The 27413-nt window shown below is 31.5% G+C and overlaps 5 protein-coding genes across 5 annotated transcripts; 4 read left to right on the top strand and 1 right to left on the bottom strand.

The window, feature by feature from the left end:
• Nucleotides 1-220: 220 nt before the first annotated feature.
• LOC110998505 lies at nt 221-3112 on the bottom strand. Its single transcript, XM_022267185.2, has 5 exons — nt 2617-3112; nt 2307-2528; nt 2096-2233; nt 1613-1832; nt 221-1287 (listed from the first exon to the last, which is right to left on the bottom strand). Exons 1-5 carry the CDS (start codon nt 2854-2856, stop codon nt 860-862), a joined length of 1248 nt encoding a protein of 415 aa, XP_022122877.2. The 5' UTR covers nt 2857-3112; the 3' UTR covers nt 221-859.
• Nucleotides 3113-3196: 84 nt separating this feature from the next.
• On the top strand, nt 3197-4443 carry LOC110998490 (integrator complex subunit 12). The gene is made up of 2 exons (XM_022267168.2): nt 3197-3819; nt 3961-4443. Exons 1-2 carry the CDS (start codon nt 3391-3393, stop codon nt 4234-4236), a joined length of 705 nt encoding a protein of 234 aa, XP_022122860.1. The 5' UTR covers nt 3197-3390; the 3' UTR covers nt 4237-4443.
• A 2267-nt stretch (nt 4444-6710) lies between these two features.
• Nucleotides 6711-13476, top strand: LOC110998508 (doublesex- and mab-3-related transcription factor A2). Its single transcript, XM_045630292.1, has 6 exons — nt 6711-6850; nt 7230-7390; nt 10279-10452; nt 10724-10812; nt 11844-12009; nt 12596-13476. The coding sequence occupies exons 2-6, from the start codon at nt 7232-7234 to the stop codon at nt 12878-12880; spliced, it is 873 nt and encodes a 290-aa protein (XP_045486248.1). The 5' UTR covers nt 6711-6850; nt 7230-7231; the 3' UTR covers nt 12881-13476.
• A 2272-nt stretch (nt 13477-15748) lies between these two features.
• Nucleotides 15749-17232, top strand: LOC110998507 (protein THEM6-like). The gene is made up of 3 exons (XM_022267188.2): nt 15749-15904; nt 16499-16713; nt 16993-17232. Exons 1-3 carry the CDS (start codon nt 15760-15762, stop codon nt 17230-17232), a joined length of 600 nt encoding a protein of 199 aa, XP_022122880.2. The 5' UTR covers nt 15749-15759.
• A 478-nt stretch (nt 17233-17710) lies between these two features.
• Nucleotides 17711-24771, top strand: LOC110998498 (protein THEM6). The gene is made up of 3 exons (XM_022267178.2): nt 17711-17922; nt 22876-23090; nt 24501-24771. The coding sequence occupies exons 1-3, from the start codon at nt 17781-17783 to the stop codon at nt 24726-24728; spliced, it is 585 nt and encodes a 194-aa protein (XP_022122870.1). The 5' UTR covers nt 17711-17780; the 3' UTR covers nt 24729-24771.
• Nucleotides 24772-27413: the final 2642 nt, after the last annotated feature.

The following is a 27413-nucleotide window of genomic DNA, read 5'->3' as shown; positions in this document are numbered from 1 at the left end:
CGTTAAAATGTTATTTATTATGGAGGTTGCGAATGTTTGTTGACCAATAGTATAGATTAATAGAACTCGCTTCATACTTAGATACTGGTGTATCAAGAAATAATGCTTCTCGTATCTGAACCGAATAACTCAACTACCTAATATTTTTTAATTTATCTTGTAACACTTTCTCACTAAGGCATCACGAAATAAAATATTAAATATTTTCCAAGCTTTTTTTATTAAAATATTGTTATTAATTATGCATTAGATACACCATTTTTATCACAGTTACATAAATATATATACTTAAAAAAGAAAAACAAAATCATACTTTTGATTGACCTACCTATATGATTTTTATGGCAACACATTCAGCTGTAAAGTGTGCGTTCCTGTCGAGATTTGTTTCTTGCCCGAGTATGTATAGATTAAACAATGCTTTTATAAAACCGTGACTAGATAAACGTAATTAAAAAATAAATATTGATACAACTCCGAGCTTAGTCTAAATAGTCATCTAACGCAAATATGCAATTCATTAATATATAATACAATGAATAAGCCTCATGTTTTAAAATCTGTGTGAGAATTGATTTACTGGCTGTCTTATTCTTATCGGTAAAGCCATTTTATAAATTTCATTAAAAATAAATTTAGTATATTTACTGGAATCGTGTTTAAAGAAAGTAGTTTTAGTTATATTATACTCCGATCGAGTCTGTAGGTTTTTATTCTAAAATATACAAAAAACTCGACATCGCGTAAACCCTTTCTTAAAAACATCTTTGATTTAAATCTCAGAAAATTTTTATTCTTGACAATACTCAGGCGTAGACTAAAAACTAAATAGTGGCGTTTGTTAACAATGTTAATTTTATTATGAGTCCCCACTCCCACCATGTTTTCTTTTGATCAAATCTTCATTCAAGTTAGACTTAATGCTAGGAAGCCTTCCTGTGCTGGCTGATCTTTTCATACCTTGACCTCCTCGACTTTGACTAGAATTAGTAATGGCCAAATTTTTATTATTTTGACTAACAGTCAATGCTTGAGAGCACAAATCTAAAAATCGATTTAAGGTTTCATTTGTGATTCGATCCCCTTGAATCTGTTCTGTCTGCTTCGGAGGTTCATTTCCGTTTCGCTGTTTGAAGGCAATACTTAGTATGTAGAATAAATTTAATTGAAATGGAGTATTTAGTATGTAGTTGAATACAATGCCAACAAGTAACATTAAGAGCATACCAACGAATGCAATTACTAAAATTACATGTACAATCGTGTTCACTGGCCACATTAGATCATCTGAAACAATAACATTAACATTATAATATTAGTGTAAACTCTTTCTCTGTTCCTCCATGTTAGTATTCACTCAAAACTTTCAACTAAGACAGAATTTTCACCAACAATTAACATTAAAATATAACTTAGTAATAGAAATTGCAGCATCTCTAAACAATACTAAAACTTGGAGATGATTTCAAATATATATGAGTAATATTAATTATTCACATCAAATATTATTTATGTTAATAATGGTAAAAAACTACAGCTGTCATTTCAACAAGGCGCGCTTTTGAATTGTGTATTACTATTGCCAATTGATTGTTAATATGAATATATTTACCTGTAATACTTAAAACTATAGTATTAACAGTATCACTGATTGTGATCATAGGCTCTGATATAATAGTTGTGAACATCCTTGCAGCTATCTTCAAAGGGTTCATATGTTTTAACATGATTATTGGGTCTGGTGGAGACACTACACATTCTGATGTCCAAAATTGCCACTTGCATGAGTTAAGGCCTGATATAAATCGGTTGACTTCTTTCTTCTCAGCTTCCTGAAACATACATCATTTATCATGTATATATATACAAGATGAATACCAGCTATCTCAAAACCCTGTTAGTTTTAATTTTTTAAATGAGTAATGTTTATTGCTGCATTAAATAACATGTCTAACTTACATTAAATTTAACATGTCAAAACTAACAATAAATTGAAACAATTTATAGTTCTATAAACAGATGCAAGTTACCTCATCACAATAAACTATATGTAAAAATAAATATAAACTTATTGAATTTAATACAACATCCTTACTTTATATGAAACAAAGACTTCATATAAATATAGTGCTACTCCCAAAAATATTAACATGTGCTTGTATGACACATATTGCCATAACCAACATGTAGCAGCAACCATTGCAGCTATTGTAAGGCTCCATGTTATGTATTCCTGAAATTATTCAAAACAATTATAACTCAAGTCTTATTCTCAATTATACAGTATTAATTTACATTCAACTCACCTTATATTCTATAATATATGTATAGACATATTCACTCCAAGCCATGGTTATTCTTTCAGTAATTGTCGGTTTATATATGGATTCTTCTATATGTCCTATGGATCTCCTTAACATATTTTCAGAAAGAGCATTGTTAGATAAAATGTATTCATCAAGGCTATTAAATTGCTCTAGACTGAATTTCATTTGTAGAGATACATCTATTGTATCATCTTCATTTTCCTATAAAAATTAAAACTTCTCAACAAGGAATACTTTTAATAATATTTTTATTATTGTGATAATTTTAACTGTAGTGTGATTAAGTTACCTTTCTCTGTCCACCTTTTAAAATGATTGCTAGTAATCGTTTATAAAACCAATCACTCATACATTTGTTAGGTTCAGGTTTAATTTTTGCTATCTGTTTAGGTATTTTTAAATCTGGTGGTAAGTCGTCTTCCTCTAAGATATTCTTATTTACATTAACGTCATCCCATGGATCTGGTCCAACTTGAGGATTACAAGTAATGCATTTAATAAAAAGGCATAATACTAAAACATGATACATATTGCTGCGAGTCAATAACACACGTCCTTAAATGTTGTACAAGTAAATATTTTATTTACGGGTTGGCGATTAATGTTTACATTTTATAAACAAATTGTTGAATTTCTTAATCGTTCTTGCGATATGTCTACGTCGGACAGGAAAAAATATAACTTTAAAGAATAAAGAAATACACGCTTTCAGTTTAAATTTTAAACACTTTTTGAGTTTCAACTTTCAAACTACTTTGTAAATTACTGTTTATCAATTGTCATTTTACAATGTTTCCTATTGTTAACTTGACAGTTGAATTTAAGTGTTATCATTTGACAGTGAGACTTGGATTTGAACTACAGTCTTAAATTTTTATAACTAAGCTAAGCCACAAGGCATAAAAGCTACAAAATTACATCGTTATTTCAATAACAAGATATTTAGTTAGTGATCTTATTATTTGCACAATTGTATATATTTATTTAATACTTACTAATACAAGCACTGGACTCTTAGTCTTATATTTCAAATATCTTTATTTAACAATTATTGCAGTTTATAATGTCATCAATAGATTTTGATCCAGCAATCAAACTATGTTTGAAATATTTACATTCAAGCGCTTCGGATTCAACTGAACAACTACGTCTTACTTTAGATGATACTATTCGGCAAACATACGGGAGCTCAAAAACTCTTGGTAATGTTTTATCTAAAAAATATCTAAATGAGGAAAAAACATCATCGCCCTCACGATCCAAACATAAAAGCGATAAGAATTCCGGCTCGAAAACTATACCGATGCCACAACACAGCCCCCAGCAAATACAAATACCAGAAAGAGAAGGAGATGTCGGTGTTATGGATGATGGCGAGTTGGCATTTGATTTATTACAAGAGGATTTGACTTGTGTTGTGTGCAGGCAAATTGCAGTGCAAGCGGGTAACCGCTTGGTTGAGTGTGATGCTTGTCATGCCCTCTATCATCAGGTATTTCCATCTTCTTTTAACAAATAAATAATTTCTAGATTAAATCAATAATGGTTATTAAAGTAATAATAATCTGGGTTTTTAGACAAAGAAGGAAGATATATTTCTTAATTATTTATTAAACAATTTATGTTTTTTCAGGACTGCCACAAACCAGTTATAAGTGATAATGATATGAGTTCTGGATGGCATTGTGCATCATGTCTTACACTAGGCTTTGCATACTCCAACAAAGTGGTTAAATCTCCAACTCGAGTATCTGATTCTACTCCGGTAAAAATAACAACCAGTGCATCTGCGTCTTCGCCACCATCTAAAGTAGTAACCCCTAACATTAATATCATCTCAGCAGATAAAAGAATACAAACAATGAAGAAAAAAGCTGCCAAACAACATGAGAAAAAGAAAAGTAAATGACATAGTCTTTCTCAATGGTAATTATTAGGAATGATTGCTATTGCTATTTTACACTGACTTGTTCATTGCTATATTTGTAAAGAACTTAGTTATAACTGTAGGTATTCTTAATATTGAATACATCCTAATTATTAAATGGTTTACTTTATATTCTAAGAGTAAGTTTAATTATGCAGATATAAAACAAAAAATATAGGATAATACTGATTTATTAATAAACTTATTAATGTAAATAAATACATATTAAGATATTGTATAATAAACTATGAAATAAAAGTTATAAATACAAATTTCATTGCCATTTGATTTTATTTTCATTTAATAAAGGATATTAATAAACATTTAGAATATAATACTTGAATATCATTATATACATATAAGTAAATAAATATAAATATAAATAAATATAGCCTTTATTAACAATCATTTAAGTTACATTTTATCCTACTTCTACTCTATACACTACTTATGCTTAATAACGAAATTAAATTAAGGTAAATGTAAATATTATCATATAATTTCCCATTAATGGGATACATATAAGTACTTCACACCAATTTGAATTTGAATCAGGATAAGAAGTATTGTCTTAATTTTGCATGCAAGTGGTACATATGGATTATATGAAAAAAAAGGCTTACAGGCTTTTTCTCACAAAATACAAAATCACATCAGAAAACTAAACTTAACTATAAATCCCCAGCAAATATTATGAAATTATATTACAAAGTACAAACTTATTTAAATTAAAAATACTGGAACCTTGAGCAATATAAGAAAAATTATGACTAAGACTTTATTTTTAATGACAACTTATGTGTAAATCACAATTATTTTCTAATTCTTAACTTGGTGAGGATAGATTTGATAGATCAAGAAAAAAAATAAAGATTGAGTGAATATCAGTCAAAGAACTACACTACAAGCTTTGTCAAATTAGCTTGCAAAATGATAAAACCTTTATTTGTTTCCATGTCAATTTATATACCTATTACTTAAAACCTTGTTAATATAATAGAGCGCTGTGCCATTAAAAATAATCCCCTTGCCTTTGAAAGGTTTAAAAGGTCATGGTATTTTCTAAAGGAACCTATTAAGAGTTGCTTGCTATATTGTTAGTTATAAGATTTAGGCATGTTAGTATATTTTTTTAATGTTTTTATGTAGGATAATTGGTATGGGTATTATTTTGGAGTTCTATCGAATTAGTAGTAACTGTCAAGGTAGAATAATGTAGTGGAATAAATAAATAAATAAGATAGAGCTAAATCCAATCTTAAAATAGGATTTAGAAAAGAGACTTCAATCAGAGTGAGAATAGTTATGTTCTCACGTGTCCAAGCATTGTTACGCACTCCATTGCCGACGGAATAAGCTTTGACGACCAAACCTGGAATTTTGTATAATTGTCTGCTAGTATACTACAGACTTTAAACGACTACGGAATTAAAAATAGGCTTTTTTGCCCCGCCACATTTTGAATTCGATAACTATGAGGAACCTCTTTTCATATGGAAAAACTATTTGTTAAGGTGTTTCCTGTTAAATAAAATAGTTTTGTAATTAATTGTTACAAAAAACAACAGGCACAGACTTTAATAGGGTTCAAACAAAATAATGGTATGCAAATTAATTACAAATCAAATCAAAATTCGAGCGTATTCCTCTCTTAAAGGCCGGCAACGCACCCACTAAATTCCCGCAGGCTCGTTTGCCCCCCTAAAATATATATATAAAAATATTCATTTTGGTAACAAAATGTACACTTATGAACGTTAAAAAGAAATACATAATGCATCTAATTTTATATTGCCAGTTCCCAAACCAAGAACGTAGAACGGAAGAGAAGAACTGGCAATAAACCGCCACTCTTTTAATCGCCAAGCTTTTTGTTTCACAAAGATTTGAAAATGATTGTAAGGAGCTGCAACCATTACATCATGTTCCACATGCCTTCTTTACGTGAATAATAGTTACTTAATATTTAATAATAAAATCTCAAAGATTTGTCCTCTATCTGCAGAAGGCATGGTAAATTGGAGCACGCACTTAAATTCTCATGGGAACAACACGCAAATACTATACGGACTTGTTTCCTTAGCTTAAGCTATTTTTTTGTATTGAAATGTTCATACATAAAAATAACGTTATTTTAATAAGTATGCAACGTGATACTAGACTGAGTATCATAATTTTTTTGGCATACAAAACCACTTTTCTCGACAAACATCATTTCACGTCGCCTCGATAAACAGTAACATAATACATAGATAAATTGTTGCTGAACTAAATGAAACATACTACTATCGGTAGATGTTTTTAAAAAGATGTAACCAATGGTTAAGAGGGTGAAATCTGATTGGTAGAATCTCTTCGAGGGGCGGATAGCAATGTGCAGACTGTTATTTCAGTCTGCGCTTTGTATCACTGAAAATAGAGTCTTTTTCATCGTCAGAAAGTTTGCTACAGTTTTCTAGTAGCAACGCCTTTTTTGCTTCGTGAAACCACTCGAAATATTAGTAGTTGATTGTGGGCGGCTGTTAAATGGTGTAAAATTATGAGGGATTTTTTTGAGTGATACAATTGCAAGTGCTTTTGAATATTGTATATACAAGTAAGTATTTATTCATTGTTTTCTTAATTTATTAAACTTGATTTTTAATTTCTTTGTTTTGTATTTATTTAATCAGTGTTGTAAATGTTTTAACTATACACAAATAAATCTCTGCTACTACTAAACTCGAAAAATACTTAGTTGTCTTTTTGATGAATATCAGTTTACAAAATTCCAAGCCAGTACTATGTTCTAAAGTCAGCCAGTACTAAGTACCAGTAAACCTTATATTAGGTAAATAAATAGAAAATTTGTAGCCGAAAACCTACTCGCTTGCCTCCCATATTGGTGATTTTAGGTAAGCCTAGCTGGAGTCTTGGGTACCTACATACACATTTAAGTCGTGCTGCATTTGTTCTATATTCTTTTGTTTTTATAGGGATGAATAGTGGAAAAGCGAGAGTACCAAAATGCGCTAGATGCCGCAATCATGGCTTGATCTCCAGCCTCCGTGGTCATAAAAAAGCTTGTGCTTATCGCAACTGCCAGTGCCCCAAGTGTGGTTTAATCAAAGAACGACAGAGGATTATGGCGGCTCAGGTAAGCAGAAACGATTCAAAGTTTTGGTGGATAATAATCATAACGACCTCCGTTATTTCTTTTCCTTTTGTTAAAGCAGATTCAAATTTATTTAAATACTTGTCAATCACATTTAGGGGTATAAATCCAAAAAGAGACTTGCGGCAAAGAATATCTTCAAAATTTGATAAACGGGAGATATTATTGTCGTTAATTTACGAGGTTTTCGTTAGGAATAAATATTAGCTAAACTGAGGTAATTTATTTAATTTAGTGAGCTGTTTTCGTATTAATAAAAATAGTGGTTATCAAAATTGAGTAAAATCTAAATCAAATCCATATAATAATTAAATCCTACCTATACCTATCTAAGGTACGAAATTTAAATTATTGTAAATTTAAACACTTTTCATTAAAAGTAGGTACGTAGTTTAGAATTTTAAATGATCTGCAATGAAATAAATATTTATTTGTAATGATATATTTAATAACACACACATATTGAGTATTTAAAATATTCTTGATATAATTAGTAGGTAATAATAATAATTAATAAATAGAAATTTTGAAATAAATTTAAAAGTAAGTTTCCTGTCGCAGTGTAGCACTAATGCTTGCAGCATTTCTTAGTCGTTGAGCGAAGAAAGCACCACTTCCGGGTTTACCTGGACTATCCACCAGGCGCCAACTTAAATCCTGTATCTGTGCACTTCAACCCCAAGGTCCAAGAGTCTCAACTCCAAAATTGAAGGAAAGACACTTATGTGTGTGTTGTTTATTATTTTCCACCTGCTTTGCGGCAAGTTATGTGCTTAAATTCCGAAAACACTGTTTAAATCTACTTTTATAATTTTGCACGGTAAAAAATAGCCAACGAAAATGCTAAATCGTGTCGTCATTATTATACTCAACGTAATGGTACAAATATATATATACAAAATAATCAATCACTGAAAAAAATGGATATTCATTGACAAATGACTACGCAAAGGGAATTATTAGATACGTAAAATAATAAGGAAATTATTACAATTATGTTTGTTTTATTTAACTTTTATAATGTATCTAGTAATTAAATTCTTTAAAAATTTGTTACATACATCATTTTACATAAACAATATAGAACGCAGAGATAACAATATCAGATAAATATTCAATCTTTCTTATTCTCTATGGTAAAAAAAGTAAGTTATTGTAATTCGAGAATTATAGGCTAATCTGTGTTATCAATACGTTTACAAATACCCGCGGAGGCGTTAATGTGTTTTAATGTAGTGAAATCGAGATCAGCTAATGCGATGCTGGGTTTATTTGAACAAGTGGCACATGTTTACAGAAGACGCCGGATGAAACATCGATCGGTTTGTACAGTAATGCATCGTGTCCTACCACTTTCAGATTCGGGAGTGTCTTTTATTTTTAATTAAATTTACAGGTTCCATTTTGCGTATTAAAACGGGTTCGTTTCAGACGTTTTTTGTTTTTAATCTTCCTTTGTAAATGAAACGTAAATTTAGGTGTAACTTTTTAAAATAAGAATTTATTTTAATTCATTTGGGAAAATAGATATGCACTTATTTTTCGCCCAAATTAAAGAAAAAGTGATATTTTTATAATATGATTATAATATATTATAATAACGTATTGATAAAGCGTATGATGGTGCATTTATAAAGCTATATTTTATGGGATTTTTTCCATAATTCGGTACCATTTTCGTAGCTTCAAGGGTGAATATTCAGCATTTTATTGTTGCGAAAGTATTGTTTTGTGTTGGTAGGCACAAACTTATCTACTTGACAGAATTTTCCTTTCAAATATTTAATTAATATTGTATATTAACTTTAATATAAATTAAAAAACATCTATAGTGGTCTTAACAAAACTCATGTGCAAAAAGTCATTTCGTATTCCAGTAGCGAAGACTATAATTTAATTTGCAGGGATCAGATTTTGTTTTTGTTACCAATGAGGCATCGCTCATGTCCCCGGGGTGACCGCCGACCGCTTACCAAACAAACAATGTTTGTTTGTCATTGATTTTCCGATAAATTAATTTACTATATCGAATTACTTCTATAAACAGAGTGGAATAAATTTACGTTCCAAATATATTGTGGTGACGATTTTTTTTAGTTTTAATTATAGCATTTTTAGGATTTATTACAAAACATAGTTTCGTTACATTTGAAAAGGTTTTGGCTAATTAGTCATAGTTTTTAATTTCGTTGTAAATTTAAATTGTACGAGTTGTTTAAAGAAATTTTTCTTTTGTTTTCGCGATACGGAGTTAAACGCATTTATTTAAGTTCTATATCTTATTTTAAAATCAAAGCCATGTCAAGCCGTCTCTTGCCTAACATATGCTTGTCAGACTTGGAAATATACAAAGAAGGTAAAAAATAAACGAAACATGTCAAAGGGAACTGAGAACGGAGCATGCTTAACATTAGAAAAATTAATAAAATAAAACACTCAACAATAAGAAGTGTTACTAAAGCTACTCTATGCTCTATAGCTTAAATTGAGATGGGCATGGCATATAGCTATTCTCTCTGACGATCGATGGACCATAAGAGTGACTCGGTGGGTGACATAGGGGCACCTATTGGGAAAGCAGAGGAAGACTGATCACGAGATGGGCGGACGACATTGCAAAAACGGCTGGCACGAGCTGGATGCAACTCACCCAAATCCGAGATACATGGAGTTCCTTGGAGGAGGCCTTCACCAGAAATAGATACGAAAAATAGGGAAAAAATTCTTAAAAAATATATATGTATAAATAGCATTGAGTTTACTTTGTTCTTTGCAAGAAAAAATAGGCTTTTTAATTTTTATTATTATTTTATTTTAAACGGGGTTTCTATTCTTCTTTCATTTAGTTTAATTTTACCTTTTGTAAACAGGTGGCGTTAAAAAGGCAGCAAGCGGCAGAGGATAAAATCGCTCTACATTTAGCGTCAGTGGAGAGCGGGACGTCTTTAGAGGCTTTGCCACCGGGAAGAATCTATGGTATGAGGGTTACAGGACCTTGTCAGAGTCCTGGGCCTGAGCCAGATTCCGCTGCTGATGACCATACTGTACGACCGACATTATTATTATATTATAATAAAAGAATTAATAAAAAAATTTAAAGCGGAAATTAGTATTCAGGAATCGCTGATATTTTCTTATGTAATCGTGAAGACACATAAATTTTCTTATCAATTGTACTATAAGTAATTTAAACCTACATTTGTGTAGTATTCTCCTTTTTTTATTATAGTAATATACATGTTGCGGTAGACCTAGTAATATTTGTATCAGTTAATAAGTAGGTAGCGGTGGTTGCTAACAAAGCTTATTTTGCAGCCGATCCACATAGACAGTGAGACCAGTGATTCTCTTCCTGACTGTTGTTCTCCTGATTCATCAGATCGTACTCTGGGGCTTCGACCTTGGTAAGTTAATAATAACACTTTATTATACAACAATAAAATAAAAACATGAGAAAAAAAAATAAGACAGAGTATGTGAAAGTCATACTACTAAATGCAGTTTATTCCAGACAAAAGGGAGACAATAAAGACAGGGTGGCGATCGTTGATCATAGCTCGTATCTGTTTTCTTTACAAGAATTTGCGTGAAATAGGGCTCAAAGATTTTTGACTTCACACATCAGTGCCGTTATTTGATTTTTATATAGAACAGGGGGCAAACGGGCAGGAGGCTCACCTGATGTTAAGTGATACCGCCGCCCATGGACACTCAATGCCTGAGGTTTAGAATTGGTACGCTCTTTTCTTGAAGGAGCCTAAGTCGAATTGGTTTGAGTTTGGATCATAGACTTTTAGTTACTAGTTTTATCTTTACCGTGTTTTATCAAAGCTAGGCTTCGAAGCACAACATTAGGTATGTTTATAACTATTAAATGTTAAACATAGTTCATTATTAAGATGTATTTTTTGTAACCACGACTTTTAACATTAGGCGCAATTGTTTAATTTTATTTATGAAAGTACACTACATATTATATACATTTTCTATAGTATAAGATAAAATTTATGTATTCTGAATTACATGAAGTGACGGTGAAACGTTATTTTACAAAACAAAATTCCTATTTTAGATGACCTAGTATTTTTTTATTTAAAAATATTTTTGGCCTGTCATACGGATTAGGTACCAGATGAATTGTATTTTATGCTATTTAAAAATACTAGCTAAGTCTATTTAAGCGATTATGAACTATATCAAATGATATTTCATATTATATCTGCTAAAACCATCATTCTCATCAGATGATATTAAGATGAGACTAAAGGCATCGTGCCCTGAATGATGAATTTCTTTCTAAGCTTTTATTCCCGTATTAGGTACCGGGGAATTTAATGTACCAATATAGAATTGTGTAAAGAAATTGTTAGAAAAATATAAACAAATGAAGTATTTCTAAAACATCTTTCCCTGCTATATAATATATTTTCAACAGCGGAACTACAAACGAAAATTCTGAAAGTGAAAACCCGGTCAGCACAGCAAGTTTGGAAATGTTAAAGAAATTATTTCCTGGAAAAAAGCGTTCAGTGCTCGAATTGGTTCTTCGAAGATGCAACCACGACTTACTGCGTGCTGTTGAACATTGCAATGCTATTCAGGTAAGAAACCAGTAGCACTTTAGTTCTGGGTCTTATGATCATATTTCCTTAATAGGTTAGGAAGTAGGTGATGTATCTTCTGTGGCTGACGAAACCCGTCATATTCTCTAAGGCATGCTGGTTTCCTCACGATGTTTTCCTTCACTGTACCAGCGAGTATTAAGTTAAAAGAAAGACAAATCCGTTGGTGCTCACTATAGTTCCAAGGCACGAACTCAGGGTTGAGTGACGCACGCTTAAGACATTATTTTATATACTGCTCAATTGTTAAAAAATATGAATTATATAATATCTGAGAATAAATAACATCTAAAATGCCGGCAAAACCGGACACTTCTGTTATTTACAAAAAAAAATATAATGGATTATAATTACAAACGTAGGCTTTAAATTATTAAAAATGTATTAATATTCTCGTCGACAAGGTCTATTTTTTTGGTCGATATTTTTTTCAGTAGATTACGTTTATTCTTACATTCGTTACCTTACAAATTGGCCTTACATTATAATAAATATTCAAAAAGATAAGGCTTCTTTATGTATTATTATATTTAAGACTTTCTAAATACAAAAATTTTGTTAACAGGGCTCAAAAGAAAAGTTGCCAACCCTAGCACCACCTTTGAGCTATGAATTGCCCAACGCAGAAGAACCTTCGAGATGGTCAGCCTTCAGACCTGTAGGGCCTCGTACCCCCTCGCTTATGTCGGCTTTGGTTATGGGCCGGGTCTGTGGGTCTGATTGGTTGGTGCCTCTTCCTGCCTTACCAGCTCTGTCTGCTCCTCTACTATTACCGTTCCAACACCCACATGCCCCACCGCCTTGCAACCCCTGTGCGCCTGATTGTCGACAGTGTAACAGCCATCATTAGAGATATTACGTATTAATTGTATCCTAACACTTTTATTATATATGTAATTAAAATATCGTTTACAGTTTGTGCCCATCCATAGGCTACGTGCTTCTTCCGCTTTTCAAAGTTAATAGTTAATTCCAAATTTTGTATAAACTGATTAAATTATAAGAAGGGATATAAATATATATAGATAGAAATCACGTGCCAGATGTATGATTATAGAATCATACTTCATACATATCTTCCTGACTCATTCCATGTTCTTATGACGCGCCAATTTTAAGACCAAATTACATGTACAAAGTGTAGTGAGTATACAGTATACAGAAGCACCCAGAAATTATATACTTGCTGGATATAAATAAGGTGGCCAACTATTTGATGTTCAAAAAGAAAAGAAAAGAGAAATGTTTTTTTGTTAAATAAGGATGTTCGTCTTATAATAAAGCATTCATTTTGCATATTTATTCACAAAGGATGTTTATGTCTAGTTCGACATTTTCGAAAACTCTTCACACATGTATATATATGATTTAAAATATTGTTTCATGTGAAATTATGTATCAATATCATGTAGACCTATCTTGCTAGTGCGTTTAGTCTCTTATACAAGATGCAATAGTAAAATTACTTAGATTTGTGATTCTTATAAATTATAAGTATTAAGATAAAAACATAACTATCGTTATCTAATATGTTTGCAATAATTATATCGTTAAGGATATCTGTATTAAAAGATATAGAATAGACTCAATGCCTTTTATTTAACCTGCGCTGATCCAAACTTAATAATTGTTATTTATTTGTACGAATATGTGTATTATTTCCTAACTTATTTGAATTACATACTATCATATAATTTTATAACTACGTCATCATTATAATACAATATTAGTACATCATCAAATTAGTATAAAGCACAATTATTGATTTATTGAATAATTAACAAAATATCTTTTAGATACACTTTATTTGTAAAAAATGTTCTCTCGGGTGCGTTGCACCCGGAAGTCGAGCAATACCATGCTTTACTAGAAGCATTTCAGTCCATTTTCAAGGCCCTATAACATCGTTGTGGATAAAATTAGAAGCCTGAGTAGTTACATAATGTGCTAAGTTTAAGCTTAGCTTTTAAATAAATACATTTATTGGCCATCGCATGAAAGCATAAGGTCTCTCACAAGTAATACATACACACATATTGAAGCAATTTCCAAGTCAGTCTATGTAGCAAAAACCTCAAAGATTTGTAATATCGTCGGTAAGTATAAGATATTGTTAAGTTAGCTAATTACGTAATAACTTAAAACGGAACCTTTTAGTAGGGACTGCATAAATTGACTGAATTGGATGGATCTCACAACTTAAGCCCATTGCAAGACTTTGATTTTCTGCAAGGTATGTTTTTGATGGCATTATTACTAGCCTGTGCGTGTTTTGTAAGTATATTAACCAGATATTTTTTCCATATAATCGATCTTGCCAAACGTGGATTTTTACTAAATGGAGTTTATTACTAATGGATTTTTTTCTAAAGGAATACTTAAATTCTTTTGTTCTGTATAAATCTGTTCTATATAAGAACAAGAAATAGGGTTAGACTGACGTCGCCTCTCTCGGACAAAAGCTGGCGAGGTCGCAGAACAATAAACGGCTTAAATATAAGAGTCTCCTTCAACTTTGTTTCCTTTGGAGTAGAGATTCTAGGGCCGTCGGGTTCAAGTGCACAGGCGTTAATTAAATATTTAGGGTGCCTAGTGTCTATCTACTACCGGTGATCGCAGACCTGGTGCTTTCATCACCACACGAATAAGTATCGAAGTATTAAATTAAATAAAACACTGCTACAGGGACCGAACTATTTAAATGTGTTTTAATTTGGTATTTGTCAGATTTTATGTATCATTACTATGTAGGTTAATAAAATAAATACTATTTGTGTTTAAGAAATAAAAAATAATTTAGAAAATAGTGTCTATTAGTTTTGATTAATGAATAAATGTTGTCCCCCATATGCCGACGGATATGCCCCTGGCTATTGCACAGACAAGAACAAATTCGTGTCAACACTACAAATGAAGACAAAATTTACGCTAACACATATCAGCATCCGATGTTTAGCTATTGGACTGAGAACAGAAAACTAAATGTATGATGGTTGTATGTTTTCATTCAGGTTTGACTGGCTACAAATACTTATGACATAAAAGTTTTTAAGGCTACTTATTGCACAGGAGTTACTTTCTATTTTAATTTTCCATTATGTTAGTAGTAACTTTTGATTATTAACATTAATTAACTGAAATAATGAAAATGCTATATGCTAACATACTCGGCTCTTCCATGGTCTTGACTCTTGAGAGTAATAGCAGGAATTTGTCAGTGAAATAAATAAATTAATATACAGAATAAACAAATATTTTATAAAATCCACGATTAAATTTCATGTCTGCGTGTTCCTGTTGTTAGTGCGTGTTTTACAATGCCTACTACTGATATATACTAGATGTGTGGTGTTTCTTTTAATTAAATATGTCAGGAATGTAATTCCTTACAATCTTATAAAACCGAAAACTTGGCGTTTATACAGAAGAAAGATCTTTTTTGTGACCGGTATTTAGTATTGTAAATGCATATAAATACAGTATATATATTTTTACATTTATGTGTACCTTAATAAATAAAAAGGACTTTATTTGTTAAGGTAGGAACACAATATGTTTCGAAAAAAACTGCAGAATTGTTTAGTTACTTAAAATGACAGTCAAGAAGTTTATATAATGAATACATTTAATTGTATTATCTATAATCATTGACATTTAGAGGTCACAATTTAAATATTCAGAATTGAATTTAAACTAACTAAATATTTTCTAGTTCCTCGAGTTTTCACGATGGTATATTTCTATATTATTACTGCTTTCGTTTTTTTGCATATAATCTGTGATTTTAATTACTTTTTGCGGACAATATTTACTGTTATTACTAGTAGATTTTGTGAAAACAAATGTTCTTTGGATGACGTGACTACTATTTATGGTAAGTATGTAATACATGTGTAGTGTGAATGTGGGATTCAGAGTCGAGTGTACCCGAATATACGAGTGCCTAGTAGTTTAGCAAATTTAGTATTCGGATTGTATCAACTGTGTTTGTAGTAATTTACAAAAATTATTGATTTTTTTTTCTGGGAATTGTATATATTATTAATGCAAAACGTATTTGTAACGAGAAATACATAACAACTTTTGGGTTTCGATAAATAACATCAGAAAGTTTTTAAATTTTTGACAAAGGACGTAAGTAATTTCGTAACATTTTTTTGGATCTCTCTATTTTATGTCTAATCAACGAAGTTGTCTTGGCCTTCCGTGTATCTTTACCGAAGAGTCGGTTTTTGCTTCCTGATCCAGTGATTGCTTTGACAAATACTATACAATAACACTTATGGCCCTTGTAAGAAGTAAATACTATACTGCTTTACTTACAAGGGTGCGTTTGTGTAGTCTATAAATAAAAAGTAAATACTAAATCATTTACCTTCTTAAGGTGATTAGTGTTAACTTTTTGATATCTTTTAACCCTTAGGCCGTCCAATGTACGAAAATCTAAGTAAAGAAAATATAATTTCAGGTCTTTGTACTTTACAAGATTGCGATGTATTCTTCAGGAGTATTCGCACGGCGAGATTGGTACGCGAAATCGATTTTGCGAGGTACCATTTCTACGAGAGAGTCGGTATTTACAAACGCAGCATAGAATTAGGTATAAAATCATTGCAAGGATCAACAATGACTGTGGATTTTGAGCCTCTACCAATTTTTGCGCGCTACAAAATTAATACTAAGGTATATTATTCACGACTTTAGATTAATTGACTTTTATAGAAACCAAATATATACAAAAGTAGACCCGCTACTCAATTCGTGTTTTTATTTTTAATCCGGATTAGACTTGTACAATTAAGCAAAATTATAGTTACTAAATTAAAATTATTACTTAAAAACGTAAAGATTAATATGATATATGTTTAGTAGGCACAGAAGGCTGAACTAAACAAAAAATATCAATGAACTAGATCAACGTATCTCAGTCACAGAAGTTCAAACAGTTTTTCTCATTTTCAGCTAATTTACTGGGACGAAAGATCTCTATTTTTCGAACATGAAGTAATTACAATGCATGATGGTAGAGTCAGACATCTCTTAATATCTCGACAATATGCTATCGGGTCTACTATAGAAACCACGGAGGCTCTTCTTAAAGGTCTACCCGGCTCAATTAAACGACCAAAATGTCCACCACACATCGAACGTTGGTTGAGAAGTATGCAAAAATCAAGTGTTAAGCTTCGTAATAAACAATAAAGGATAATATGTTTTTTAATTGCACTAAAACGTTTCTAAATCTTAATTATGAAGTGATTGAAATGTTACACTAAAATATGCTTAACACACGTTGTTCAAGAATCAACAATAAAATAGATTGGTTGTTTTCATAGCTGATTATAACTAATACGAATAGCTTGTAAAAGTTAAAATCTAAAACTGTTTTATAGAAGTATAAGTATCAAAAATATTACGTGTTTAAACATTATTGTTATTAGGATTTAATGAAATTATAACTAAGCAAAATACTATATAAAAAATAGAAAGCTGAGGATTCCTACAAAAATAAAGATAAAATAATTACAATAAAGTGGTACACGGAAACCATATTCATAATATTTTGCAATTTGCATTACACCAACGGTATTACGTGATTAAAGGTAAGTGTAGCTAACTTCACGCGGCTGCCGGTTCAATGACATCATGACATGAATTATTCGATTCTCATCGCGCGCAAAGACTTTTTATCAGCTAACGTCAGTTGATTCGCATTTGTTAGTAGTATCGTACAAGTTTTTTGTTTAAAAATGTACTGCATTATCGTGTCTATTATAGCTTTAGCCTATATATTCTGGGACGTTAATTACTTTCTACGAATCGCTTTCACTATTGGAATTGGAAGATTGTTCAAGAAGAAATGCAGTATAAAGGATTCCACTACAATTTACGGTAAGTTTTAGAATTGAAATCTTACTGATTATTCATGAGCTAAACAAAATTTTATTTATTAAATATCTAGTACAGTTTAATTAGTAACTTCTACTATATTAATGAGTATACATATTTTCTTAAGATAATGTGATTTGGGAAAGTTTGAAGCCACAAACGCAGAAGCTTAATTAAACACGTCTTACATCAGTAAGTTTTATGGTCAAGGTTCTCTGTCATTTTAAACAGGTTTTAAACTCTATACTGAACAATTATTAAATTTCTCAAAGCCAAACTCAAACAAGATTATTTAAAACGTTTGTGCCTTGTCAAATACAACAAAGTTATAAAAACGTCATTCGATGTAAACATGAGAAAAACTTAATAATTCAGAGGTTCCAAAGTTCTATTTTTATTGAATAAGTAGTTACCAAGCATATTAGGTACCTATTAAATCTATTCGTTAAATGTTTATTACGTCATTGTTGTTAATTTATTCCCTATTTAGCATAAAGCAAATGTATAGGCTATCGATTTATAGATTCTTTTCATTTAAAAAAGTTTTTACTTATATATATATATGTCACCGGAAAATAACAAGATCCGTAAGTTTATCAATTTACTGGGAAGTTTATAAACTTTCGTAAGATATTAAACGGGAGATAAATTGTAATATTTTACGTCCACATTTTCGTAAATTTATCAATTTCCGACGTCATACGGTAAATTTATAAACTTACGAATATCTATTCGTAAGATTTTATATGGTTCGACCAATCACAGAAACTCTTTTAAATATACGAGTTTTGAAATACGTAAAATAACACACTGCTCTCTGATTGGTCAATGTTCATAGTGGCAATGCTTGTGTCCATAGACTTTGGAATAATCAGACTTGACAAACTATAAATTGGAAGCAACAATGCCTGGTTCCTCTCTGGCACGGATGTAGTGAGTTGAGTTTTCTATTATCAGTTTCAATAAGAGTATTCCTGTATTTTAGCAAGTAACTGTTAAATAAGTTACTTGCTAAAATACAGGAATACTCTTATAAAACACACTAATGAACACTACTTTGCTCTATTTAAATAAAACGACAGAAATTGTGTAATACGAAAGGCATTTATTATCAAAAAAATATAAAACATACCAGTTTTTGCAAAAAAAAAAAACTAAAAGAATTATGGCTTTTTCGTCCGTGTCATACACACCTACTCAGTCGTAGTTAAATAATTCAATAATTAGTAACTCGTTCGTAATTATTCAATTCAGTCTTACCATGACTTAAAAAACATATAGTAAAAATAAGTAAAAATTATATAAGTACTTATTACCAATTATCTACTTATTGGCACAAGTCAAAGATTTATGGCACCTTGAATTGCACAATATATTAGCTTTTTTACAATTGCACTTATTTGATAAACACTGTCTCTTAGAATATTTTTTGCAGTTGCATTGCTTTATTCCTTGCCCGCCAAATGTAGAAGACATCGCAGATATTTTTCTTAATGGTAACTTAGTCTGTAAATAAAAACACATACTTAAAGAACATAAAAAATAGGAAGTCAAGTTTATATAAGTAGGAATAATAGTACAAATTGTACCTCAGGAAGAGTTTCATTCAAAATTTCTCCTGGGGTTGAAAGGACAGCGTTTCGAGGCAACCAGTCATTAATGATGCCGAACGAAGTGCCAACTTTGTAAGGTTCATTCTTTTTCTCTATTACTTTGCCGACTACATTCTTGCTAGCTAGAGGCCCCCTATCTACTCTCGGTACTTCGACTAATACAGTAGCACCAACATCAATATTTTTGAACTTTTTAGAAGAATGTGCTGTCATTTTTTCTGCTGCTCTTTTTAAATTTAAGTGCGAGTCCTTCCTTTCCCTCAAAATGTTTATTTCGTTTGTGCACAATTTACATATTAACTGCGAACCATAACCTTCGTCATTATTTTCTGTTGGTTCTCCACAGATAACGTGTGTGATACGTTGACATTTAATACATGTATGAGCCCCAGATGATTCATTGTTGCATATGTGACAAAGCAACGTATCTGATTCGACAATTTTTTGAGGAGTCTCAATTCCATTTGCAATATTGTCAAGGTCTTGCCAAATATTGTTTGTGTTTGCGCCCGTGCTTTCACTGTCAACTACAAGTACTTTGACTTGCTCAGTTTCAGAAATATTATCTGTCGTAATAATTGACTCTGTGGCAATATCAAGAGTTTTACAAAGGTTTTCTTTATCTGAAGTTATATTTCCATCGTCATTGACGGTCTTATGTTCGTTGTCATTTACAGATTTTAAAAACGTCTCTAAATCCTCTTCCATTTCAAGTTGAGAAATTATATTCTTGGACAAATATGTAGAAGTTAGACCGCATCTTGGATCATCTCCAAACAGGGCTGTAAACGGTGTCCTGCCAATCGTAGAATGGTATGATGAATTTTTTTGGAACTGAGCAAAGTAACAACCTATCGACCATTGATTGGAATTATTATCCACCATCCAAGCACGAATCATATTTTTCACATCTTGGTTTGAACGTTCTACACTTCCCTGGCTTTGGGGATATCTAGGTCTTCCATTAACAATTTTGCATGCTGGCCATAAGCTCACAATTTCTTTCAATATTGATGCCGTAAACTCACGTCTATTGTCGCTTTGGAGAATATTGGGACAACCAACTTCTAAAAATATCTTTAAAATTTCAATTGCTACTTCTTTCGCTTCTTTGCTTTTGAGTGGCCGCAAAAAACAAAATTTGGTCAAATGATCTTGGTACTGTAACATCCATTTGTACTCTCCATCTGGAGATGATTGAAAATCCACCAGATCTACCTGTCCTCTTCTATTAAAGTCATCTGTAATTAGTGGTTTCACGACTATCCCAGTTTTAGGAAAACTTTTCTTGGAAAGGCAAGTTTTGCACAATTGAAGAAAAATATTTATGGCAAACACTGGAACCATGTACTTGTCTTTCAAGTCGTAAATAATTTTGTCACGCCTTCCGTGACCTGTAGCAACATGCGCATCAAGGATTGTTTGGTAGTACTTACTGCTTGGAACTACTTGTATCACTGGATCCTGCTGAGATTTCCTTTTTAATATCAAAACTTTTTCGTCACTAAAAGTCATTACGTCATACTTTTTGGCGTGATAGTATTCTTTGTCTGTGGGCCGACGTCCCAAAACTTTAGCTTTATTATAATTTTCTATCATTTTAATAACATTTTTAATTTTTTCGTCTGTCCATTCCGATTTCTTACTATTTTGGTTATGCCCACTATAAAACTTTCTTAGCTCTGTGTTAAATTTTACTTCGTCAACAAATGTTCTAGCATTTACCACACTATCTCCTTCATTTTGGGTGTCCGCAGCTTGTAAGTCACTCATTATGGGTACTGCTAGATAATCTTAACAAAATAAAGCTATTTTTCACAGTTGCAACACAGTTCAACATTCAAAACTAATAAAAACGCACGAGCAAACCGGTTTGTTTATGTTCCGTGGCCAGCAATGGCGGCCGCGAGGAAGGAGAAGTGACACGTGACCGTTAACCAATCAGATCGCGCGTAGCGTTTGGTTACTGCTTACGTATTATTTTACGAGTGAGTTCAGTAAGTTTATCAATTTACGAAAATGTGGACGTAAAATATTACAATTTATCTCCCGTTTAGAATCTTACGAAAGTTTATAAACTTCCTAGTAAATTGATAAACTTACGGATCTTGTTATTTTCCGGTGACATATATATATTCACACAGTAACATAAAAATTCATATTTAATACAGAAATAACATAATACATAAAAATATATCTAATAACTAACCTTAAAATTTAATTATTAAAAAATATTATTAAAAGGAGTCCCTTTAGGCAAGGTTCCGAAGATACTAGTAGCGTTCCCCCTTTGAATAGCTAGACTAATTCTTTGTGCGAGGCAGCTGCCAGCTCTTCGTTCTCCTGTGATGTCGACTAACCTTTTTGATAATTCCCTAAAAAGCTTTAATGCTTTAATATAGACATCATTGCATTAACTTGCATAGACAAGGGTACACTATGATCTTACCCAAAAGGCCGAGAAGCGATACAAGGGTATCAGTTTAAGTTAATGTAAATTTCTCGGAAACGAAATGTCATATCGATATGTTTTAAATTTAAATCATATGTTAATTTTAGGGACAAGTTGGGATTTGACTATTCATGCATTTCTGGATAGGTAAAATAAAATTGTGTACGTAAAGAATGTTTTTATCTTAAGTTGGATTAATTGGATGAATTACTTTATTGATTAGTCATCAATCAATTATAAAGTCGTTCTACTGTAATTAGTATAATAGTTCAAACAATCATTTCATAAATTAATATTCAATAAAGTATACTTTTAAAATCAGGTATAAAATGGCTTCTTATTTTAACAATGGACCCCACCTTATATTGTTATGGAATGCATTTAACATTTAAATAATGAAATCATTTTTCATTGTCATTGAAATTACAATTATATATATGTAAATAAAACATTTATTCGACTACTACACTGCAATAAACTACACTAAGTCCATGTCATTTGTTTTACACAAGTACTCGACTTCCGACGGAGTGAAAGCCTCCTCCAATTTCTTCCACTGGTCTCTATTCCTCGCAGCAATATTTTAAATTATTATACATTATATATATACATAAATATATAAATAAACCTAATATTTATTTAATTTTTATTGAAAGAAAATTAGTCCAATTGCACCAATTATCTTAAGTACGGTTCGTCTTTTTTTGTTAAATTGTGGTTCGCTAGGACGAAGAGAGATAGATTTGTAATTTAGTCAAAAATCGTATAATTTAGTTTGTATGAATTTAGGGAAAGTGTTTTATAATAAATCAGTAATACCTAGCACGGGCTAAAACTTTTATAACAGTAATGAATATATAAGGTTTTTTATGCAATTTTTGTATTTTTCAGGTTTTTGCACGACTCAAGATGTAGATATTTTCCTAAGACATATGAACAATGCGCGATACGTACGGGAACTCGATTTTGCCAGGTTCCATTTCTACGACGCTACAGGAATTTACAAAAATATTAAGGCAGTGGACGGGCACGCTTTACAAGGTGCATCCACTATTAGATATCGACGAACGATTCCTATATTCACACCATACAAAGTTGAAACAAAGGTATTTTCGCTTACTCAAATTACGACTTAATTAATATAGGTTTAAGATAGATCATTGTGTGACATTGTTACGTGGACATGTAGAAAATACAGTAATTACGTAATATAATACGTTATTAAAATCATTAAAAGGATAGTAAACTAACATTGACACCAATTCTAAAAAAACTTTTTATTATAGGTACTATGTAAATAAATGATATTCTTATTAGGTATATGACATTATAAAAATCAATATGACATTTGCAGGCCTATTTATAGTGCGGATTATTATGTAATCTATCTAATTGTACCACTATATTAGCCAATAAACGATTTCATTTCAACCATGATTTCTCCAAAGCCAAAATATTTGCGCATAATCGTAAAAATATCGAAAGTATTATTATTAATAATTACTAAACACACTAATACAAAAACGCTAATGCGTGTGTGTTTAGGATAGTAATAAATTAATTTATTTTTGGAAGAATTCAGTGGACACTTTCTCGGAGTTTATCCACTGTCATTGATTTGCACGTTGTTTAGTTTAAATGCGTGACCTCTGAGTTGCTTGATTTCCCTTGAAATAAATATCTAATAATTATAATAGCCAGAAAGATTTTCTGTTCCTAGTAGATTTCCTTCTTGTCGTCTGATTTTAAGAGCTACAGGAGTTTTAGTTTGAGGTGCTTATAGCGTCCATTATGTGTATGCTCTTAAGAATTCTGTCATTTTTTTGCCCACCGTGTGTATCTTTATCGATCTATTTAAGATGCCTCTGTGAATATCATTTTGCCTTACTAAAGGTTTTTAAGTAGCTACATACGAACATACTGAACATTATCATACCCCATAGAAACAGCTCGCTTTTCCTGAATAAAACTTAAACTAACATTTTCTTTACTTTTTATTATATGTTTTACATGTTTTATCAACCTTCAGTGAACTTGGCCGTCCGTCGTTCAACAACTGAACGTTTTTTATAGCAGTTTTTGCCACTTATCACCTCTATGTGAAACTACCTGGCCACTACAATATTTCTGAACCAATTCCACTTTCGCCCGAACCCAATAATTAATCCACAATCTCAGATTGAAAGCAATCTTAGATTGTGGTTTGTCAGACCGTGACAGTTGATCGATCTCCTATCCCAATAACCAATCCCTACAAAGACAATCCCTTTTTGGCGACCGATATAGTGCAATCTCTTCGCTCTTATTACACTGATATTTAATAATATAAGGTATGCCCTCTGGCATGGGCTTCACTTAACATCATGTGAGCCCGTTTGCCCCCCGTTCTATAGCGTCTCTAATTCTCATGAATTCTTTCTCTCTGTGTATATAAATATTTTAGGTGTAAGTTGTCTTAATATTTGCAGAAAAATCAATTTGTTGTATACCTAACCTAAAATGTACTCCTCTTTCAGTTGGTGTACTGGGAAGACAAAACTATGTTCATTGAACAAAAGTTTGTCACTTTCGATGGCTTTGTCCGCGCCATCGTGCTGTCACGTCAGAATCTGATTAATGTTGACGCCGACACGCTACTGAAGAACATTCCCGGAGCTGAGAGCAGACCAGAATGTCCAGAAGAAATTAAACACTGGCTAGATGCCATTGAAATATCAAGTGCAAGATTAAGGAAGAAGGATTAGAACATTATTACTGGGTTATTTTAATAAAATGGTTTAAGTCTCATGTGGTGGTATTTCTTATTATATCTAAAACACGTTCTTTTTCCTAACAACTTCAAAACAAGGCTTTTAAAAGAAAATACACAATATCTGACCAGACACTTAATTACCTCAATTATATATTTAGAATTAGGGTCTGTTTATCAATTTATGGATAAAGTACCAAATAGCTATGCAACACAAAAATTATTGGGAAGATAAAAGTTTTGAACAAAATTCGCGCTATATGATAGTCGTGAAACGCAACAATACTGTTTATCCAACCACTAAGTAATAAATAGCTTTTTTGGAACTTCTCCGGACATTGTGAAAAAGACCCTTAGTCATTTAGAATTGGAGCTAAGACACGTCAAGTTACAGTTTAACTTATGGAAGTAGTAAAGCAAATTAGAGAATTACCACTGAATAAATTCAAAACTTTGGTTAAATGAAATTAATCGATAAAGTTTTTATAAATTTGACAATTATTTAAATGATCCTAGGAATTGGTTTGCTTTAGTTCATACAATTTAAATGACCCAAGCTTGGCGGTTACAAAGAGTGGCAGAGAGTTTCCTGTCAGTTCTTCTTGCTTCTACGTCCTTGACTGGCGAACTGGTAGTACATTTAGAATTAATTTATCGTTTCTGTTGACGTTTATAATCATAAATGTACTTGGTGATAACCAATTTATGAACAAAGTTATTTTGAGTTTGAACAAGGTAATGCACAAAAAGGTTTTATGTGTTTATTAATCCTACATACAGACTACGTTATACAATTATCATTTAGTTAACTGAAGTCGACCATAATATCATGTAAATATCCATAGGTGCCCATTTTATTGTGCAAAATATTTTAGTAGTGCTTAATATATGTCACTAGTTGAGCCTACTTGATTTGTGCTTCTGTAAAATAAAACAGAAATAAAAAAAAATTCGCTACATTTCTGAAAAAGAAAATTTTCACATTCGATTCAAAAGTTTATATAGTGACTAGAAATCTTAGCAACATTTTGTAAACCTGTCTTAAACTCAAAATTTAATATCTAAAATCACAAGGATCTATGACAAATTTAAGGGAGTAGCTACCCACGACATAGGGAATCCTAGTTATTACGTAAGTACAACAGAGGGAAGGGGGCTTCTTTGGTTTAGTTATTTGTTCATTACGTCAACAGTAATTATTTATTTTACACATGTTACCCACACATTGTCTTTGCTTGAAAACGAAATGTATTTTCGAGTATTCCTACAAAATTTAACACGTTTATGTACTGTTATTTTTTAGAACTTTGCTGTTAGTGAATCTGCTTACTTGAACGGCCCTGTCTCATTACACTCTTTCATGCTGTTTTATTATATATCGTAAAGCTGTTCTTTCTTTCTAAATTGTATTGAAATAAAATATAAGAAATCATAAACATCGCATGTATTTAGTAAGGGGATTTCATTAGCAATATTAAAACCGGGATTCATCATCATCAGCATTTTTCTGGTCCGTTTCTGGACATGGGCCACAATTCCTTCAGTACGCTGTGCACTGGCCTCTCTCCATCCACTGGGAGCCAACCTCCATGACGATGTTATTAGTCCACCTAGTCGGTGAGTGGCCGCGCGGTGGTTTGTTCTGCCGTGGTGTCCATTAATGGAGCCTGCGGGTTTGTCGGTCGCTTGCGCATCTTAGAATCCGAGATTACGCAATAATAAATATTCAAATATACACATGTTAAAAGTAGCGGCATCGGCTATATCCAATTACGTAAACTGCAATCTGTCATTTGTCACTAAACTATTACAGCTAAAACAACTTGGCATTATGAACTACTTAGAAACAGTATTACATTACAGCTTTCTAAGGTATTTTTTAGAAATAAAGAAAGCGGTTTCATGGCAATACTTTGTTTCATGGCAATATTTTGTCCTAGTGATTTTCCATCAATATGCGATGGCGTTTAAATATTATTAGATACTTGTTATAGATTTAAATCCCAGTAATTAAGCGGATTACAAAAAAACACGATTGTAATAATTGAGTTTTTATTTAAAACGTAAATTATCTATAAAATTGATTTAAGTAGCCTGTTGCGGGTCATTAATGACAGGTAGGTAGGAAAGATAGGTATTATTAATTAATTTTAGGTAAAAATATAAATATTTTAAAAGAATATTTTTTCTAACGACGCGACGTAGAATGTAAAATATAGTAAAAATTAGCTTAGCTTATAATGTTCAAGCCTTCCAACTTGGTTAGTAAAGCGCCACTTACGCGAGCAATACAAATAATTAACGAAATTTCTGTTGAGGTAGACATTTGTTTATACACTGGCTGAGTTCACAAGAGTTGCTTGCTATATTGTCAGTTATAAGATTTAGGCATATAAGTATAATGTTTTTTATGTAGGATAATTGGTGTGGGTATGTAGAATAATTTAGTGGAATAAATAAATGTTAGCTTTATAGGTCAGAATCGTCATTGCTATTTTTTTATTGTAGGATTTTTTTGATTATGACGTTATAAGTAACTTTGCCGAGCGTATCTGTTTGTATAAAAATATTAAGAAATAGAAAAAATATTTTATAATTAAAAGCTTATTTTACTTAGTGTTAAATTTGGCTTTAAAGAAAAAAGGACCACACAAGATATCACAGGATACGGAAGGAATGA

This window comes from Pieris rapae, chromosome 12, assembly GCF_905147795.1.
Source record: "Pieris rapae chromosome 12, ilPieRapa1.1, whole genome shotgun sequence".
In the NCBI taxonomy this organism is placed as follows: domain Eukaryota; kingdom Metazoa; phylum Arthropoda; class Insecta; order Lepidoptera; family Pieridae; genus Pieris; species Pieris rapae.
Note: the sequence above shows the minus strand (reverse complement) of the source record. Positions and strands in the feature narration are given on the sequence as shown.

What these genes read in the sequence shown, in the direction of transcription:
- LOC110998505 (XM_022267185.2), bottom strand. Translation starts at nt 2,856, where the DNA reads ATGTATCATGTTTTAGTATTATGCCTTTTTATTAAATGCATTACTTGT. An exon ending in TAAAAGGTGGACAGAGAAAG is followed by an intron (nt 2,529 to 2,616) that starts GTAACTTAATCA and finishes TAATTTTTATAG; the next exon opens with GAAAATGAAGATGATACAAT. An exon ending in AAGTCTTTGTTTCATATAAA is followed by an intron (nt 1,833 to 2,095) that starts GTAAGGATGTTG and finishes TGTATGTTTCAG; the next exon opens with GAAGCTGAGAAGAAAGAAGT.
- LOC110998490 (XM_022267168.2), top strand. Translation starts at nt 3,391, where the DNA reads ATGTCATCAATAGATTTTGATCCAGCAATCAAACTATGTTTGAAATAT. An exon ending in GTCATGCCCTCTATCATCAG is followed by an intron (nt 3,820 to 3,960) that starts GTATTTCCATCT and finishes ATGTTTTTTCAG; the next exon opens with GACTGCCACAAACCAGTTAT.
- LOC110998508 (XM_045630292.1), top strand. Translation starts at nt 7,232, where the DNA reads ATGAATAGTGGAAAAGCGAGAGTACCAAAATGCGCTAGATGCCGCAAT. An exon ending in AGAGGATTATGGCGGCTCAG is followed by an intron (nt 7,391 to 10,278) that starts GTAAGCAGAAAC and finishes TTTTGTAAACAG; the next exon opens with GTGGCGTTAAAAAGGCAGCA. An exon ending in ACTCTGGGGCTTCGACCTTG is followed by an intron (nt 10,813 to 11,843) that starts GTAAGTTAATAA and finishes TATTTTCAACAG; the next exon opens with CGGAACTACAAACGAAAATT.
- LOC110998507 (XM_022267188.2), top strand. Translation starts at nt 15,760, where the DNA reads ATGGTATATTTCTATATTATTACTGCTTTCGTTTTTTTGCATATAATC. An exon ending in TGACGTGACTACTATTTATG is followed by an intron (nt 15,905 to 16,498) that starts GTAAGTATGTAA and finishes ATATAATTTCAG; the next exon opens with GTCTTTGTACTTTACAAGAT. An exon ending in GCTACAAAATTAATACTAAG is followed by an intron (nt 16,714 to 16,992) that starts GTATATTATTCA and finishes TCTCATTTTCAG; the next exon opens with CTAATTTACTGGGACGAAAG.
- LOC110998498 (XM_022267178.2), top strand. Translation starts at nt 17,781, where the DNA reads ATGTACTGCATTATCGTGTCTATTATAGCTTTAGCCTATATATTCTGG. An exon ending in GGATTCCACTACAATTTACG is followed by an intron (nt 17,923 to 22,875) that starts GTAAGTTTTAGA and finishes TGTATTTTTCAG; the next exon opens with GTTTTTGCACGACTCAAGAT. An exon ending in CATACAAAGTTGAAACAAAG is followed by an intron (nt 23,091 to 24,500) that starts GTATTTTCGCTT and finishes CTCCTCTTTCAG; the next exon opens with TTGGTGTACTGGGAAGACAA.